The sequence below is a fragment of the Nicotiana tabacum genome, chromosome 4 (assembly GCF_000715075.1).
Source record: "Nicotiana tabacum cultivar K326 chromosome 4, ASM71507v2, whole genome shotgun sequence".
Lineage (NCBI taxonomy): Eukaryota > Viridiplantae > Streptophyta > Magnoliopsida > Solanales > Solanaceae > Nicotiana > Nicotiana tabacum.
This window is the reverse complement of record NC_134083.1, coordinates 115214225-115232096: the sequence shown is the minus strand read 5'-3', so window position 1 is coordinate 115232096 and position 17872 is coordinate 115214225. Positions and strand designations below refer to the sequence as shown.

General features: G+C 41.2%; 1 protein-coding gene across 1 annotated transcript; it reads left to right on the top strand.

Moving 5' to 3' along the window:
- Window positions 1-13410: 13410 nt before the first annotated feature.
- LOC142180083 (uncharacterized) lies at window positions 13411-16764 on the top strand. Its single transcript, XM_075251005.1, has 7 exons — window positions 13411-13638; window positions 13737-14168; window positions 14328-14517; window positions 14674-14831; window positions 14946-15105; window positions 15731-16487; window positions 16557-16764. The coding sequence occupies exons 1-7, from the start codon at window positions 13411-13413 to the stop codon at window positions 16762-16764; spliced, it is 2133 nt and encodes a 710-aa protein (XP_075107106.1).
- The last annotated feature ends 1108 nt before the right edge of the window (window positions 16765-17872 follow it).

The following is a 17872-nucleotide window of genomic DNA, read 5'->3' as shown; positions in this document are numbered from 1 at the left end:
AGGAAGAAGGTAGCTACATTCAAGAGAAAGTGACTAAAAAATGCAAAACGAAAGGATAAACGTAAAGTTGAAGCCGCGATGATTAGTATGAGTAGTTGCCAATTGCTGCAAATTTCTTTTTTAATGACCAATGTCCTACAGCAGCAAGCAGAGACGTCGACAAAGAGCTGACTGCTTCACCTGTTAACCTGCACTTCTAATATAGTCTACCGGGTAGTTGCCCGTGCATAGCCCCGACTCAATAACGTAGTATGTATCAAGTATTTTATCGTAACATAATTTTTAACGTATTTACTGATGTTCAATAATAAACACTTCAGCCAAGCAAAAAGACTTATATTGCAACAATATAGTAAGAGTAGACATCGGCAGTATAAAGGGAAAAGCCATGCGATAAACATTGTAAACTTTCACAAATGTACATGCATTATAGTTATAAGATATCAATGTACAACATCAGCAGGCCGCTACAATATCCAAAAGTAGTACTAATTGCCTTGAAAAACACAGGCACATACTATTCACAACTATTTATTCCATTTATAGTTGTAGCCTCACTTATGTTTTCATCTTGAACAATTATTGTTTGAAAACGAACTCGCTGATCCCTGCTTTCTCTCGGCCGGAATTTGTCCACAGGCTGAACTTTGCAAGTCTATTCTTTAGTCGATGGTGTAATTTCATTGATCGCAAGTCTTTGTTCCATTCTATCAGTACAACCTGCATATTAATAATCATAAAATTGTAAGAACAAACCACCCCGCATTAGAAATATGGGGCAGCAAACATACATTTTTGGTGACTAAATTCCATTTTCTTCCTTCCCTACCAAACACCTTAATAACATATATCTTAATTGCTCAAATCCCTATAAGATCCCAGCTCATAAATACATAATGATTTACCTATGTGTTTACCCAAAAAAATGGATAGAGTTGAATTTGTATGTAGTTCTAGGGGTATGTGGTATAATTTGATACAAATCGTAAAGAGAAGTAGGAAAATCCAATCTTAACTGTAAAGAATGAAAGATAAACACAGTTGAAAGGAGGATAATTTATGAATAAACAAGATGAAGTAATGGAGCTCAAAAGGTTAATCTTTCAATATGAGAATGTGTCAATAATATCTTTGTTACCATGTATGAATGTCTTGATGGATGCTTACAGAAACAATAATCATCCCTCTTATAGTGGAGGGATCCTACTTTAGATATAATTAAAAATACATAGTGAGAAACCCATGATAAATCACCTTTTCCCTAATTTTCGCCAGGATTCTCTCCCCTAGTGCGGTTGCAACAGCTCTTGTCTATGAGCTCGATATTGACTCGAGCGCGATATCGACTCGAGCTCTCGATCTTGACTCGAGCTCGATTCTGACTCGGAGCCTGGTATTGATTTGGGGTCAGTGTTGGTCGGTCTCTGACTCATAAGCTCGATAACTTCACTTCGCATCATAGTTCGATTTGGATTCGAGTTCAATAATGATATCGAGCTCGACATTGATCGATCCCTAGAACTCGAAGCTTGGTGACTTGATTTCGAACCTTAACCTGATATTATGAAGCCGCTCTTCGATCCAATATATTACCATCTCGACCAGTTTTTACGAAGGATTAACCGGTTTTTACCGTATACAGATAGTCCCCTCGTTTCTCGGGAAGGATATAGCGAGAAACGACATGATTTTCCAACGGTACGATTAGATATATACTGACGTTTGCATCGAGCCCAATCATGACGTGCGTGATAGCTGTCCCGTTGGTTCAGTTTACCAAGGTATTTAATGTGTGACAGACGATGGTCGTCCATTATCGATATTGAACCGCCATTGCTCACCCTATAAATAACCCCCCTTTCACCTTTAATCACTTTTACATCTCCAATCTCCAAATTTTCTAATATCTTTCTCGCACCTTCTGAATTGATCTGTAAGACTGTAAAATTTTCCTTTTGCGTTTTTTACTGCAAAATCTTTCTTTAAAACATCCCATCTTTGTTATTTCCTTCTTCAAATCCAAAAATGGTGAAAACATCAAAAATCGTCCCTCAAAAAGAAAAAGCTTCTTCATCACAGCCTGCCACCGACAAAACACCGGTGGAGCCACGGCTTGAGGAGTGCGTTCCCGGAGCGTGTGTTCTAACCTACAATTTTAAGGTCGACAAAGGCTCATTGGTTCCCGATCGATGTGAGCCTGTATCAAAGTATATGTGCTTGATAACCAGGGCACCTTGCACAGATAAAGAAAGATTGCAACTGGGAAAAACAAGAAGTGATAATTCTGGCTCCCGGCGAAGATATTACTATTCACGTGGAAGGTTTCTTAAGTGTGTATACTTACCCTTTCACGTTAGGACCTTTTGGCCTTGTTATCATTGATTTTTGCTGTTAATACCAAAGAACCGTAGGCTAGATCCATCCTTCTTTTTGGAGGATCGTTATTCTGATCCGTTTCTTTGTGAACAAAATCAAGGGGATGCCTTTCACCCTCGACCATCTCATTAGATTGTGCAGCCCCCGTCTCTTTTGAGGTGGGTTAATAAAACTTCAGCGCCGGTCTACCAAGGTGCTATTCTCGAGCATAGACGAGGACGAGGATCGAGGCTGGATGGGCAGGTTCGTTCGAGTAAAGACTTCAAATCTAATTCCAGCCGAAAAGATACCATTCCCCGAAGAATGGAACATTAAGCGTAAGTGTAATTCTGCTGTTATCTCCTATTGTCTTGCTTCTTCTTTTCTTTCTTACTGATATTTCTTTTTGTGATACATCAGTTCCTTGGATGTCCGGTGCAGTTTCTGACCTTAAGAGCTGGGAATGGGACCTGGCTTCGACCTCTACATACGCCGAATGTTCGTGGAGTGATTTGGCAAAGGGCCGATAGAAGGCCAAAAATCATGGTAAGCTTCTTTCTTATATCTTTGATAGTTCGAATGAAATGTCTTCCATATACTTAACCAATTTTCTTGTGTGTAGGCCGAGGAAGAGATGCGGTTTTGAGGCCCCTGTCTGGCGAGGAAGAAGCTTCGGCCCCGGTTTCTAAACCGGCGAAGGACAATAAGAGAAAAAGGGCCTCTACTTCCGAAGATCCAAAACCGAAGGCGAGGTCGGCCCGTAAGCCAAGGAAGAATACCATCCCTTTGACCGAAAAATCAGTTGGGCGTCTAAGGGATGAAGACGAGGAAGAAGAAGAAGACGACGGGTCCGTACTGGTGGCCCGAGTGAAGAAAACCATTGATGCCCCACAGGTAGCTGGATCAATGGTGGTTTATAAGGCTCCGCCTCGAACTGAGGGTATATCGAAGAAAGATTCGGGCAAAGTTCCCGAGTCATTGGAGATCGAGGATGCCTCCCATCAAAGTCAATGGATGGTGGATATGTTTGAAGGGGTTGTCCCTAAATCTCTTCGAACCGAAGAGAACGCCCCAAGTGACTCACTTGGGGCAGTAGTAATCGAAGACTCACCCACTTTCCCTACTTTTTCTGAATGGGCGATTCGGGAGGCCCAAGCTTTGGGGGCCCTCGAGGTAGACGGGTCTCATGAGGGAGAGGACACTTTTCGTGATCTGTTTACCGGCGTCGAGGATATTACCGATACTAGTGATGCATCGGATCTTTTCCACGGAGTGCAGCAGGCTTTGAATCGGGTAAGCCTTAACTTACTTCGTTGGTATTATCTTCATGTTTATTTTTTATTTCTAACTTCATTTCTTCTTTCTTCGTAGGCCGCAGCGGTTCATCGAGAAGCATGTTCTCGGTCTCGAGTCGAGCTACGTCGATACGAGGCCGACCTCCAACGGGTTACGGGGGAGAGAAACACCCTTAAACTCCTCTTAGGGCAAAAGAGAGAGGAAATTAAGGACCTCTGAGCTGAGTTGGCCATGGCTCACCAAGATCAGACCGATCTGACCGAGCAGGTAATGATGTTATTAAAAGCCTATAGACTTGATACTGGAACAATGGCTAATATTTCGATCTCACAGCTGCAGCAAAAGCTTGAGATGATCGGGAAGCTCCGTGAGGAGGTCGATATGATAAAGGCGAAGTCCTTGAAGTGGAAAGAAAGTATGGACCACTCTACTGCAGAGAAAGAAGCTGCTCGAGCCCAATTATCGTCGGTCGAAGGTCAACTTCAAGGTCTGAAGGAGAAAATCTTGGTTCAAGCACGAAAAATAGATAAGCTCGAGGCTCGGTTGGCCCCTGAACTTGCTAAGGCCAAAAAAGCAAAGGCCGATGTAGATGCATTTGTGGCTGTTTATCGGGCTGATGCCGAAGCCACTCAGGTACAGGCGAGAGAGGCTGCCGAGACCGCTCAAACTCGAGCATATTAGATTGCTGAACTCGCTAAATGCCAATCTCGGAGGGAAACCCTGAAGGAGATCCATGCTCGAGGCTTCGATCTTACTGAAGAGATAAAAAAGGCTAAAGAGCTTGAAGCCGATACTGGAGCCTTAGCCTTCGATGATGATGATGACAATGATGATGATGGGAGCAAGAGCGGGTCTGAGAGTGGGGAGGAGCCCGATGGAGAAGAGACTGCCCCCAGAGATAATTAGGGTTTTTCTTATTTTGATCTTTCGTGTAGGGTCCTGATCGGACGTTGTAAATATTATCCTATATATAAAGGTCTTTTCCTTTCCCAACTTCTCTATTTTATTTTTTGCCTTGTGAAGATTTTGTTTCATTCATGCCTTATGAAAATGTTCATAAGTTTGAGGCTTTAGGAAATCTTGATCGAACTCAGACTTTTGTAGTCTTTATAACTAAGTGAGTGCTTGCTCGAACTCGAAGTACGAGTGGCCCTTAGGCTTTATAGTCGAGTGAGTGATTGCTCGAAGTAAAGTAGCCCGTAGGCTTAATAGTCGAGTGAGTGATTGCTCAGACTCGAAGTAAGATAGCCCTTAGGCTTAATAGTCGAGTGAGTGATTGCTCGAACTCGAAGTACGATAGCTTTTAGGCTTAATAGTCGAGTGAGTGATTGCTCGAACTCGAAGTAAGATAGCCCTTAGGCTTAATAGTCGAGTGAGTGATTTCTCGAACTCGAAGTAATGTAGCTCATAGGTTTTATGGTCGAGTGAGTGATTTGCTCGAACTCGAAATAAGGTAGCCCGTAGGCTTTATAGTCGAGTGAGTGATTTGCTCGAACTTGAAGTAAGATAGCCCGTAAATTTTATGGTCGAGTGAGTGATTTGCTCGAACTCAAAATAAGGTAGCTCGTAGGATTTATGGTCGAGTGAGTGATTTGCTCGAACTCGAAGTAAGATAGCCCGTAGGCTTTATGGTAGAGTGAGTAATTTGCTCGAACTCAAAATAAGGTAGCCCATAGGCTTTATGGTCGAGTAAGTGATTTTCTCGAACTCGAAGTAAGATAGCCCTTAGGCTTAATAGTAGAGTGAGTGATTACTCGAACTCGAAGTAAGATAGCCCTTAGGCTTAATAGTCGAATGAGTGATTGCTCGAACTCAAAGTAATGTAGCCCGTAGGCTTTATGATCGAGTGAGTGATTTGCTCGAACTCGAAATAAGATAGCGCTTAGGATTTATGGTCAAGTGAGTGATTTGCTCGAACTCGAAGTAAGATAGCCCGTAGGCTTTATGCTGTAAGGTTTTCAAAACTCCTTCGGTAGTTGTCGGCCCTTAAGCCTGTTTTAATCGTGAAGTAGAACGAACTTTTCAAAATATGAGATATCGGTAAATAAGAAGTTTCTCTTTATAAGTCATTATACATGTGTTCGTATTTTGCGCCAGGGTTCGATCAAAACTATGCGGGCATGGTTCGTTTAGACCATTTGGACCTTACAGCTTTCCCTATCGAGACCCTGTTTGACATGAATTTGATATGAAGTAACTTTCTTGTATCGAACTCGATTTATTCGATGGTAATGCCCCCAGTATTCGAGGTTGATTGTAAAGAGGCGTCAGATACTGTTGAATTGTACTAAGTTAGCACGATCAATGGTTGCCTTATTAAAAACCTTGCTGAAAAACCCATTTGGGAAAACAAACCGGTCTAAGGCAAAAAAAGTGCAATGCATGCTTTCAGACCTAATGCTTCATGTTGAATAATCCATCTCTGTTCCTGGTCGTACTCCTGCAATGGTTAGTTTCGAAATATAAACGAGCACGAGAGGGTCGTACCTTAGCAGTAGTATCGTTTTAGGTGCGACACGTTCCAATTGCTTTGTAGTTGTTCATCGTTTATGACACCGAGCTTGTAGGATCCTTTACCGACGATTTTGAGTACCTAATATAGTCCTTCCCATTTCGGACCCAATTTTCCTTAATTTGGATTTTGGGTGTTGATGGTGACTCTCCTTAGCACTAAGTCCCCGATTTTTAAATGGAAAAGATTGGTTCTTCGATTATAGTATCTTTCGATCCTCTATTTTTGGGCGGCCAATCGGACGAGAGCAGCTTCTCATTTGTCATCCAATAATTCGAGGCTAGTATTCATAGCCTCATGATTTGACTCTTCTTTTGTGTGTCGAAGCCTGGCACTGGGTTCCCCGACTTCGACTGGAATTAAGGCTTCAGAGCCATACACTAAGGAGAATGGGGTTGCCCCCATACTGGACTTTGATGTTGTTCGATATGCCCAAAGGACTTCGAGTAGAATTTCTCTCCATTTCCCCTTAGCGTCGTTCAACCTTTTCTTTAGGTTTTGAATGATATTCTTGTTTTTCGACTCGGCCTGTCCGTTTCCACTAGGGTGATACGGCGTTGATAATATCCTTTTTATTTTATGATCTTCGAGGAATTTCGTCACTTTGCTGCCGATAAATTGTTTTCCATTGTCACACACTATTTCGGCGGGTATCCCAAATCAACATACGATGTGATCCCAAATGAAGCCTATAATCTCTTTCTCTCTCCCTTTCTCGAACGCCTGTGCTTCAATGTATTTAAAGAAATAGTCAGTCATAAATAAAATAAACTTAGGTTTACCTGGGGCCGATGGCAGAGGGCCGACGATATCCATCCCCTATTTCATGAATGGCCATGGGGATAGGACTGAATGAAGTCGTTCTCCAGGCTGATGGATCATCGGTGCAAACCTTTGACATTTATCACATATTCAAACAAACTTCTTAGTGTCATTTTTCATGCTATCCCAGTAGTATCATGCTCTAATAATTTTGTGAATCAGTGATTCAGCGCCGGAGTGGTTCCCACAAGTGCCTTCATGGACCTCTCATAAAACATAATCGGTGTCTCCTGGTCCTAAGCATACTGTCAATGGTCCATCGAATGTCTTTCTGTATAATGTTTCACTTTCAGCCAGTGTGAATCGAGCAGCTTTGGTTTGTAGGGCCCTTGATTCTTTAGGGTCCAATGGGAGCTTTCTGTTCTTCAAGTATTCAGTATACTTACTCCTCCAATCCCAGGTTAAGCTTGTACAATTTATCTCGGCATGACCCTCCTCGATTACGGATCCCGAGAGTTGAACGACAGTCCCCGAGCCGATCTCATCTTCCTCGACCGATGGCCCCAAATTTTCGAGTGCATCAGCCTCACTGTTTTGTTCTCGAGGCATATGCTGTAGAGTCCATTCCTTGAAACGGTGCAAAGTTACCTGCAGTTTGTCCAAATACCTTTGCATTCTATCCTCTCGAACTTCGAAGGTTTTGTTTACTTGGTTCACCACTAGTAAAGAGTCACACTTGGCTTTAATGACTTCTGCTCCCAAGCTTTTAGCTAGCTCGAGACCTGCAATCATGGCTTCATACTCGGCCTCATTGTTAGTCAACCTAAAAGTTTTGATAGATTGCCTAATAGTGCTACCCGTGGGCGGTTTTAAAACAATGCCTAGCGCGGATCCCTTCACATTCAAAGCACCGTCTGTGAAGAGGTTTCAAACCCCTGATGATGTACCCGATTTTAACAAGAGTTCTTTTTCAACTTCGGGTACGAGGGTTGGCGTGAAATCGACCACGAAGTCCACTAAAATTTAAGACTTGATGGCCGTACGGGGTGGAAATTTGATATCGTACCCACTGAGTTCGACGACCCATTTGGCCAATCGGCCCGATAGTTCGGGCTTGTGCAAAATATTACGAAGTGGGTAAGTGGTTAATACGCATATGGGGTGACATTGAAAGTATGGCCTTAACTTTCTAGAGGCGCTTATCAGTGCAAGTGCCAATTTCTCTACGTGTGGATATCTAGTTCTGCTTCTCCTAAGGTTCGACTTACATAATAAACGGGAAATTGCGTACCTTGCTCTTCTCGAACTAGGACACCACTTACCGCAATTTACGATACTGCCAAGTATATGTAAAGTTTCTCATCTGCCTTCGGAGTGTGAAGCAGTGGTGAGCTCGATAGGTATCGCTTCAATTCCTCTAATGCCTGTTGGCATTCCGGGGTCCAGGCGAAGTCGTTCTTCTTTTTGAGTAGAGAGAAAAATTTGTGTCTTCGATCCGACGACCTCGAAATGAATCGGCCTAAGGCAGCTATCCGTGTAGTTAGCTTCTACACGGCTTTTACACTGTTCACGACGGTGATATCTTCAATGGCCTTGATTTTATCGGGGTTGATCTCGATCCCCCGATTCGATACAATGAAGCCAAGGAACTTGCCCGAACCGACCTCGAAAGCACATTTCTCGGGCTTGAGTTTCATGTTGTATTTCCTTAAAATCTCGAACGTCTCCTGCAAATGAGCCAAATGGTCCTTTGCACGCAGGGACTTAACTAGCATGTCATTAATATAAACTTCCATTGACTTACTTATTTGTTCTTCAAATATTTTGTTTACTAGGCGTTGGTAAGTAGCTCCTGCATTTTTTAGTCCGAAGGGCATGACATTATAACAATATGTTCCATACTTGGTGATCAACGAAGTCTTTTCTCGGTCCTCCGGGTTCATTTGTATTTGATTGTACCCGAAATAGGCATTGAGAAAGGTAAGGATCTTGTGGCCGGCCGTGGCATTGATCATGCGATCGATGTTAGGTAGTGGAAGTTCGGTGGTCAATCCCGTTCCCAGGTATACCTTTCTCTCGGGCAGATACTCGACCAATACAACCTGTTCCAGCTCTTCGACCGTTGATTTGGTGGCATCAGAATCTTCGGGAACAATAAAAGTTCGGGGGGTCAGAAAATCCTCCTCCTCTTTTTCTATCTCCTGCTTCCCCGATTTGGTCGAGACTGGTGACTGTGATTGCTATTTGACTTCCCATTTATCTTTGATGCTCGACCTTTTCGAGGTTGATAGTGTCGATATCGGTGTTACCTCATCGACCGCAAATATTTTTTTCTCAGCATGTTGCTCCCCGTATACTATTTTTACACCGTCCGACGTCGGGAATTTCATCATTTGGTGGAGACTCGAAGGGACTGCCCTCATATTGTGGATCCAAGGCCTTTCGAGTAGGGTATTATACCTCATGTCGCCCTCGATTACGTGGAACTTGGTATCTTGAATGGTTCCAGCCACGTTTACCGGTAGAATAATATACCCTTTAGTCATTTCACTAGCCATATTGAAGACGTTTAAGACCCGAGCTACAGGCACGATTTGATTTTTCAGGCCGAGCTGCTCCACGACCCTCGATCAGATGATATTGGCAGAGCTACCTGGATCCACTAAAACACGCTTAACATGAACTTTACTTAATAAGATAGAAATTACCAGAGCATCGTTGTGGGGCTGAGAAATGCCTTCTGCTTCTTCGTTGTTGAATGATAAAGTGCCTTTGGGCACATAATCTCGGGTTCGTTTTTCCCTAGTGATTGGTACCTTAGTGCGTTTGAGTATGGGTCTCTGTGGAGTGTCGACCCCACCGACGATCATATGAATGATATGTTAGGGTTCCTCCTGTTCATTTTTTCTGTTGGTGTCTCTTTCTCTGAAATGATTCTTGGCTCAATCGCTGAGGAACTCTCGAAGGTGGCCCTCATTGAATAGACGGGCTACCTCATCCCTTAATTGTCTGCAATCCTCGATTTTGTGGCCATGCATTCCATGATATTTGCACAACGAATTTAGGTTACTTTGGGAAGGATCGGTTTGCATGGGTCTGGGCCACCTAGTATCTTTGATCCTTCCGATTGTCGATACAATGCCCGATGCATCAATGCTAAAGTTATATTCCGATAACCGAGGTGCCTCTATAGCATCAACATATTTGTCAAAACCACTTTTGCTCATAAGTCCCCGAGAATTCTGTCCTCGATCACTTCTTCGATTATTCCGAGCGAAATTGCATCCTGAACCATTGTTCCTTCGATCTGCGGGGTATGGTTGATATCGGTCTCTGTTCGACCTTGGCTCTCTGTCGATGTCCCTCTGGTTTTTAACTGCCGACCTGTTTGAATGTACTGAACCAGAAGGGGCTCCTAATTGGTCATCCTCGACCGTGATTTTTGATTGATATCGATTGTGTATATCTGCTCAAGTTACAACTGGATACTCGATCAAATTTTGTTTCAACTGACGTGATGCTATTGAATTCCGCTTGTTCAACCCTTGGGTGAATGCTTGAACGGGCCAATCATCTGTGACCGGTGGCAACTCCATGCGTTCTGTCACGACCAAAACCGATGGGTCGCGGCGGACACCCGGTACCTTACTCAATCGAGTACCAGCATAACGTATCTTTTTGTATCATACTATCATAGATAACTGAGCCGGAAAGGCTGCCGTGGGATAAGTAGAATACAACATCTAATACCAACTTATACATAGACATACGGGCCAATAAGACCAAAATAACCACTCGTACACTGAACATAGGCCAACAAGGCCATACAATCTTTTACGTACATAAAATCTGTCTACAAACGTCTAATAATACATAGTTGTCATAAGGGTCGGGACAGAGCCCCGCAAAATAAAGATCACCGTCGTTCGAGAAAGCAAAATAATGGTATGTAATGGAGCTATATAATGTTATATCTTGCTTAATATACTTCTTTTTGCTGCAATGATTGTCAGTTTTCAGCAATCCTTTCTTTTTTTTTGGCTTGATTCACCATTCTCACTAAGAGAACTTCTCACTTGTTCGGTTCATTATGCACTCATTTTTAGTACATATAAAACATTAGAGACTGAGTGAGTTGTAGGCAGGTTAAATAAAGTCAAGGCCTGGTGTGACAATAGATATAACATCAACTGGTTTATGCTATCAGCTAAAAGGCCTGAAATTTTGAAACAGTGTATGCATACACACTCACGCCGGGAGCCTTGAACGTGCTTGCAGTGTGTACCTTGATTTGTTTCCCGTGGAGCAGTGAATATCTGTTCTTTTGATAGTTTTTTCCTTCTTATTTAATGTTAAGATTTCATTATCCTTCAAGCATATTGGTCTGAAAAGTTGCTGTTCGCATTCCTTTCTTATTACCCAAAAAAAAAAAAAAAACAGAAAGGAATTTCTTTTTGCAGTTTACTTGGTCAGGGTCATTACTATATTGCTGCCTCTTATTTTATACCTGTCAAAAATATAAGTAACATATCTTTACTTCGTGTGCCATAGGATATGTGTTTACCCAAAAAATCGAATGGAATTGAATTTGTACGTAGTTCTAAGGGTATGTGGTATAACTTGATACAAATCATAAAGAGAAATAAAAATATATAATCTTGGATATAAGAATGAAAGATATAAACGGTTGAAAGGAGAAAAATAAATGAGCTACATAAGATGAAGTAATGGAGCTCAAATGATTGATTTTTCAATATGAGAAATAGTCTTTTGTTACAAAGGTGTGAATGTCTTGATGCTTACAGAAACAACAATCATCCCTTTTATAGTGGAGGAATCCTACTTTAGATATAATAAAAAATACATAGTAGGGAACTCATGAGAAATTAGTTTTTCCCTAATTCCCTCCAGGATTCTCTCCCCTAGTGCGGTTGCAACGACTCTTGTCTGTGAGCTCGATATTGATTCGATCTCGGTATTGACTCGAGCCCTCGATCTTGACTCGAGCTCGATTATGACTCGGAGTCTGGTATTGATTCGGGGTCGGTGCCGGTCAGTCTATGCATCTTAAGCTCGACAATTTCACTTTGCCTCGTAGTTCGATTTGGATACGAGCTTGATAATGATACCGAGCTTGTCATTGATCGGTCTTAGAACTCGAAACTTGATGACCTTACGTCGGAGCTCAACCTGATATTACGAAGACACCCTTCGATCAAAGTATTATTATCTCGACCAGTCCGTACCACGGATTAATCGATTTTGACCGTATACAATATGATTCCAGAAGACGTAACAACACCTTTTGGCTTCTTTCCTCTCTTAAAGCTATTATATATGCATTTGGTCTGTGGTTCTTTTGACTTTACTCACTCCCCTTCTAACACTGATAGACTATGTCATAAGGAATTCTTATATTATTCTACCTTATATGAACTTTATATTTTAAATTGTAGAAAATTCTCAATTAGACTCTGCAATGAGAAGGTTCCAAATTAAAATTAATATCTTGGAATCAATCAGTACATACCACAAACAAACCTAAAACGTATTGGCTCTTCAAGGCGTTATCAAATGATCGAGCAGGAAAGTGAAGGTAATATTCTATGTGAGTTTTCTGTGTTTTTATTAAAAATTTATATTGCAACTTATGTTTACTTTGTCAATATATATTTCTTTCCTTACTCACAACTGATAAATTTAATCAACATATATTTAGGAGAAATCTCTTATAATGTTGGCATGATGGAGTATTTAGCCTCTAGTCCCAAACATAAAATTAGTGACATTAGTGGCTAACTGTGTAATAGCCCGTTGTATGTATTTTTGGTTATTTTTGTAATCATTGTTAGCTTCTTTATAGTTAGCCCGTTACTTAGTGCATGATCTTTATTTGTATTTGGGCACCCGGTTTTGTGGCCCATTGTATATATACACAATAGGGGATCTAGAAAGATCGATCGGACTTTTGGCTCATTCTCAATACACACAAATAAAAATATCCTCTCTCCATGTGTTGAAACCCTAATACAATTTTACTCAAATTCCTCGATCCAAGATGTTTTCATGATGGTATCAGAGCGGGTGTTTCTGACTTCTCTCATGGATCCTCAACGTCCCTATCCTACCCCGCTTTTGTGTAGTCGAAGTCTGAAAGTTTTTTCGGTCATCGCATTTTTTTCTAAGGTTCGAATTTTTTTTTGAGATTCGAGTTGATCGTTCGTCTTTAGCTAGATTCCACCGGTGTGTGGACTTTCTTCTCAACGTTTGGGTTATTTTTCGACGTGTGCTCTTCGATTTTGGTCCTAATCTGGGCGGTGAAGCAATTAGGGTTTGCTCGATTTAGCTTGGGTGATAAAATCCAATTTTGAAGGCTGTTCTTCTCCGTAGCGAAGAAGGATGGTAAACTCATTCCTTTATTTCTAAAATTTATTTGATTACAACGTTATCTGAACTCACTAGTTAGGTATTAGACGAACGGTGTAATGGGAACACCTGAGACCTTTTCTCCTGATCCCTCTAACCCTTTGTTTGTTCATTCCTCTGATATTCCCGGAATTTCTCTAGTTCCTGTTCCATTTTCGGGCAGTGGATTTAGGGGATGGAAGAGGAAGATGATAGTTGCCCTTTCTGCGAAAAATAAAATAGCCTTCGTAAATGGTACATGCATTAGACCAACCATTAGTGGACCTCAACAGAAATATGGGACATATGTAATAATATGGTAATCTCTTGGTTAACCAGTTCTCTTTCCCCTGAAATAACGGAGAGTGTGCAATACTCTGACACTGCTCAAAGTATTTGGACTCAGCTCCAAGCTAGGTATGAGACTACAAATAGGGCAAATTGTTTTGAACTTAAGCATGAATTAGCCTATACCTCTCAAGGTGCACTAGACATAGCCTCCTATTTTAATAAACTGAAGAAACTATGGGATGAACTGGGGGTAATCTGCACCAATCATGCACAAAGGTGCATTTGTGCTGCTAAGCCCAGTATTCAACAAGAGGATGAGGAGAACAAGCTTTTTCAATTCCTAATGGGTTTAAATGAGGTATATGTGAGTGTCAGGAGAAACTTTCTTATGATGCATCCTCCACCAACTCTTAACAGTGCTTATAATATTTTGCTTAATGACGAAAAACAAAGACAAGTTTCACCTAATTCCCAATTTATCCCTGATTCAATGTCCTTCAATGTGAACACTACTGCAAAAATGGGTCCTCATCCTAGTATTGGTCCTGTCCCAGCTTTCAATCATAGTCCTCCTCCTCCCAGGCAGTATCCTCAAAGGATAAATTTTTATTAGAATAAGGTGACTCTGTTCTATAAGTACTGCAAGAAGTCTGGATATTTAATTGATAAATGCTTCAAATTTTATGGGTTTCCACAAAATTCTAAGGTGTTCAAGGGTAAAAGAGGTGCTGCTCACAGTGCTGCTGGTCCTGAACATGGTAATCCTGAGTTCAACAGTCATGATTTTGCTTCCAACTTCAATGAGGGTGTCCATCCAGCTCCTGTTACTTCTGCTATTGAAACTCAGAATTCAATCATTCCAGGGTTGACCAAGCAACAATATGCACAATTGATCAGTCTAATACAACACTCCAACTTGGGATAATCCACCAGTTCTTCATCCAACCTCATGTGTTCTGCAAATTTTGCTGGTACTATGCTGACTGAGAGTCCTGTTTCCAATTTTAAACTTTGCATGCTCACACACATTAATTCTATCTCCTGGATAATAGATTCAGGGGCAACTAATCATATGACTTCTAACAGAGATTTGCTTTCTAATATTGTTCCCTTGACAATACCCTATCCTGTCACTCTTCCTAATGGGTACAAAGTAAAAGTAACTTTAACAGGATCTTTTGCTTTGACTCCTTCTATTACACTACACAATGTTTTATTCGTTCCTTCCTTTCAACACAACTTAATTTCTGTTCATAAGTTGATATTACAGTTGCACTGTATAGTACTGTTTATATCTACTTCCTGTTTGTTGCATATGCTACAGTCCCCTTCTCTGAAGATGCCTCTGGAACTTGGTAAAGAGGAAGATGGCTTGTACAAGCTTGCTTGGAAAAGACCAGCAGACTCAGTGCCATTTTCTACTAACTCTGTTCCTAGTTCGTGCAATAATATTTCTTCCAGTAGTTCTAGAAATGTTTCTCAATGTAATTCTGGCAGTACTGTTTCCACTAATAAAATATTACCATGTACTAATATTGTTCTAAATGATTTGGATTACATTTGGCATCAAAGACTAGCACATATTCCTTTTACTCCTATGAAAAATATATTTGTTCTGTCAACTTCTTTTCCACCTAGATAATCTTTTCCTTGTTCTGTTTGTCCTATGGATAGAAAAACTAGGCTCCCCTTTCCTGATAGCTCTATTAGCACTACTAGACCTTTTTAATTGATACATATTGATACATGGGCCCCTTAACACACACCTACATCTTCTGGTTCCAAATACTTCCTTACAATTGTTCATGATTTCTCTAGAGCTACTTGGACTCACCTATTAGGATCCAAGAGTAATGCCTTCTCCTTAATCAAAGCTTTCTTAGCCATGGTTCACACCCAATTTGAACTGTCAGTCCAAACTATTAGGAGTGCTAATACTTTGGAATTGAGATCCAGTCAAGCTCATTCTTCTTACCTTGCTGAACTTGGGATAATTCACCAAATAACTTGTTCCCACACACCTCAATAAAATGATGTGGTGGAAAGAAAATATAAAACCCTTCTAGAAACATGTAGGGCTTTATTATTCCAGTCCAAACTTCCTATCAGGTTTTGGGGGGGACTGTCTGTTAACTGTAACTTATTTGATCAACAGAATTCCATCTAGAGTTCTTCAGAATAGATCCCCATATGAAGTTCTGTATGGCAAGCCACCTACCTACTCACATTTGAGGGTATTTGGTTGTTTGGCTTACTCTACTGTTCCAATTCCTCACAGGGATAAACTACAGCCCAGAGCCATTCCTTGTGTCTTCCTAGGATATCCTTTTGCCAAGAAAGGCTATAAGCTTTACAATCTACATACCAAGCAATGTTTTATATCCAGGGATGTTGTTTTCCATGAATATTGCTTTCGTTTTGAAACTTCTCCTCCTTCTTTTGATCCTCCTCCATCCAGTGTCATACTTCCTCCTCCTAGTGATGTTCCTATCACACTTTTTCCTCCTCATACTTCTGTTACTGATCCTGCATCTGATCCTCCTTCTTCTTCCTCACCTTTTTCTACCTCTTCCCTTAGTCGTTCTCCTCCTGCTCCTCATGCCTCTTCTCATGTACCCTTCAATCCTGACATACCTTCTCCTTCAACTTCCTCCCCTTCTCCTTCTCTTAGGAAATCTTCCAGGCAACACATTGCTCCCTCCTACCTTCAGAATTATGTATGCAAACTACCTTCTTTTTCTGCAGCTTATTCCTCTTCCCAACCCTTAGAGTTTGAACCTGCTAATTACTCTCAGGCTGCCTTAGTTCCAACTTGGCAAGATGCCATGAGAAAAGAGTTTGAAGCCTTGGATTCTAATCAGACTTGGTATGTTGTTCCTCTCCCTGCTGGCAAGAAGCCTATTAGATGTAAATGAGTGTACAAAATCAAATACAGGGCTGATGGTAGCATTGAGAGATACAAGGCTAGACTTGTCATAAAGGGTAATACTAAAGTTGAAGGTATTGACTATACAAAAACTTTTTCCCCTATAGTTAAAATGTCTACTGTCAAGTGTCTAGTAGCTGTAGTTGTTAAGAAACATTGGTCTCTTTTTCAACTTGATGTCAATAATATTTTTCTTCATGGGGATCTTGATGAGTAGGTTTATATGAAGTTGCCCCAGGGGCTGTCTGTTTCCTCTCCTTCTACTTCTGTACCTCTTGTTTGTAAATTAAAGAAATCTCTCAATGGTCTTAGCAGGCTTCTAGGTAGTGGTATGCCAAACTTTCTCAGGATTAGTATTCTAGAGGTTACTCTCATTCCCTCAATGACTATTCCCTATTTGTCAAGGGCAATCCCGGACATATGGTTCTTTTGGTAGTTTATGTTGATGACATTATTATCACTGGGGATGATACTGTTGAAATCACCTCTTTGAAGCAGTTCTTGGATTCCCAATTCAAGATCAAAGATCTGAGGTCTCTACATTACGTCCTAGGTGTTGAGGTCTGTTCTATTTCTGGTGGGGTTGTTCTCAATCAAAACAAGTTTGTTTCAGATCTTCTTCAGTAGTTTGCCTGCACTGCAGTCACTCTTATGGTCTGTCCCATGGATTTGAATACCAAATTGCATGCTGACTCTGGTGCTTTATTGCCTGCTTCTGAGTCTTATAAAAGTCTGGTAGGCAAATTGCTCTTTCTCACCCATACAAGACCTGATATTTGCTTTGCTGTTCAACATTTAAGTCAATTTCTAAAATCCCCAAGGGTTCCTCATATGGCTGTTGCTCGTCTTGTGCTAAGATATCTCAAAGGCACTATGGATATTGGTTTATTTTCATTCTGATTCTTCTAATTTCTCTATCACTACATATTCAGACAGTGACTGGGCAACTTGCCCTGACACCAGCAGGTCTGTCACTGGTTTCTGTATTTTTCTGGGGAACAGTCTGGTCAGTTGGAAGTCCAAAAAGCAACCCATTGCTTCCCTCTCTTCTGCTGAAGCTGAGTACAGGGCTTCGAGCAAAGTGGTTGCTGAATTGACTTGGTTCTCTAGGTTATTGGCTGATTTTGCTGTGCCTATTATGGTTCCTTTATCTATTTTTTGTGACAATCAGGCTGCCTTCCATATATCTAAGAATCCAGTCTTTCATGAACGGACATAACACATTGAACGTGACTACCACTTCATCCGGACCAAGCTGAGTGATGGGCTGATCCACTTATCTCATATTCCTACCACCAACTAGTTGGCTCATCTACTTACCAAGC

Excerpts from the sequence above, each read along its gene's own strand:
- LOC142180083 (XM_075251005.1), top strand. The coding sequence starts at position 13,411 with ATGGGAACACCTGAGACCTTTTCTCCTGATCCCTCTAACCCTTTGTTT. Across the intron at positions 14,169-14,327 it reads CTCATCCTAGTATTGGTCCT|GTGTTCAAGGGTAAAAGAGG; the intron begins GTCCCAGCTTTC and ends CAAAATTCTAAG. Across the intron at positions 16,488-16,556 it reads TTGGATTCTAATCAGACTTG|GGCTGATGGTAGCATTGAGA; the intron begins GTATGTTGTTCC and ends AATCAAATACAG.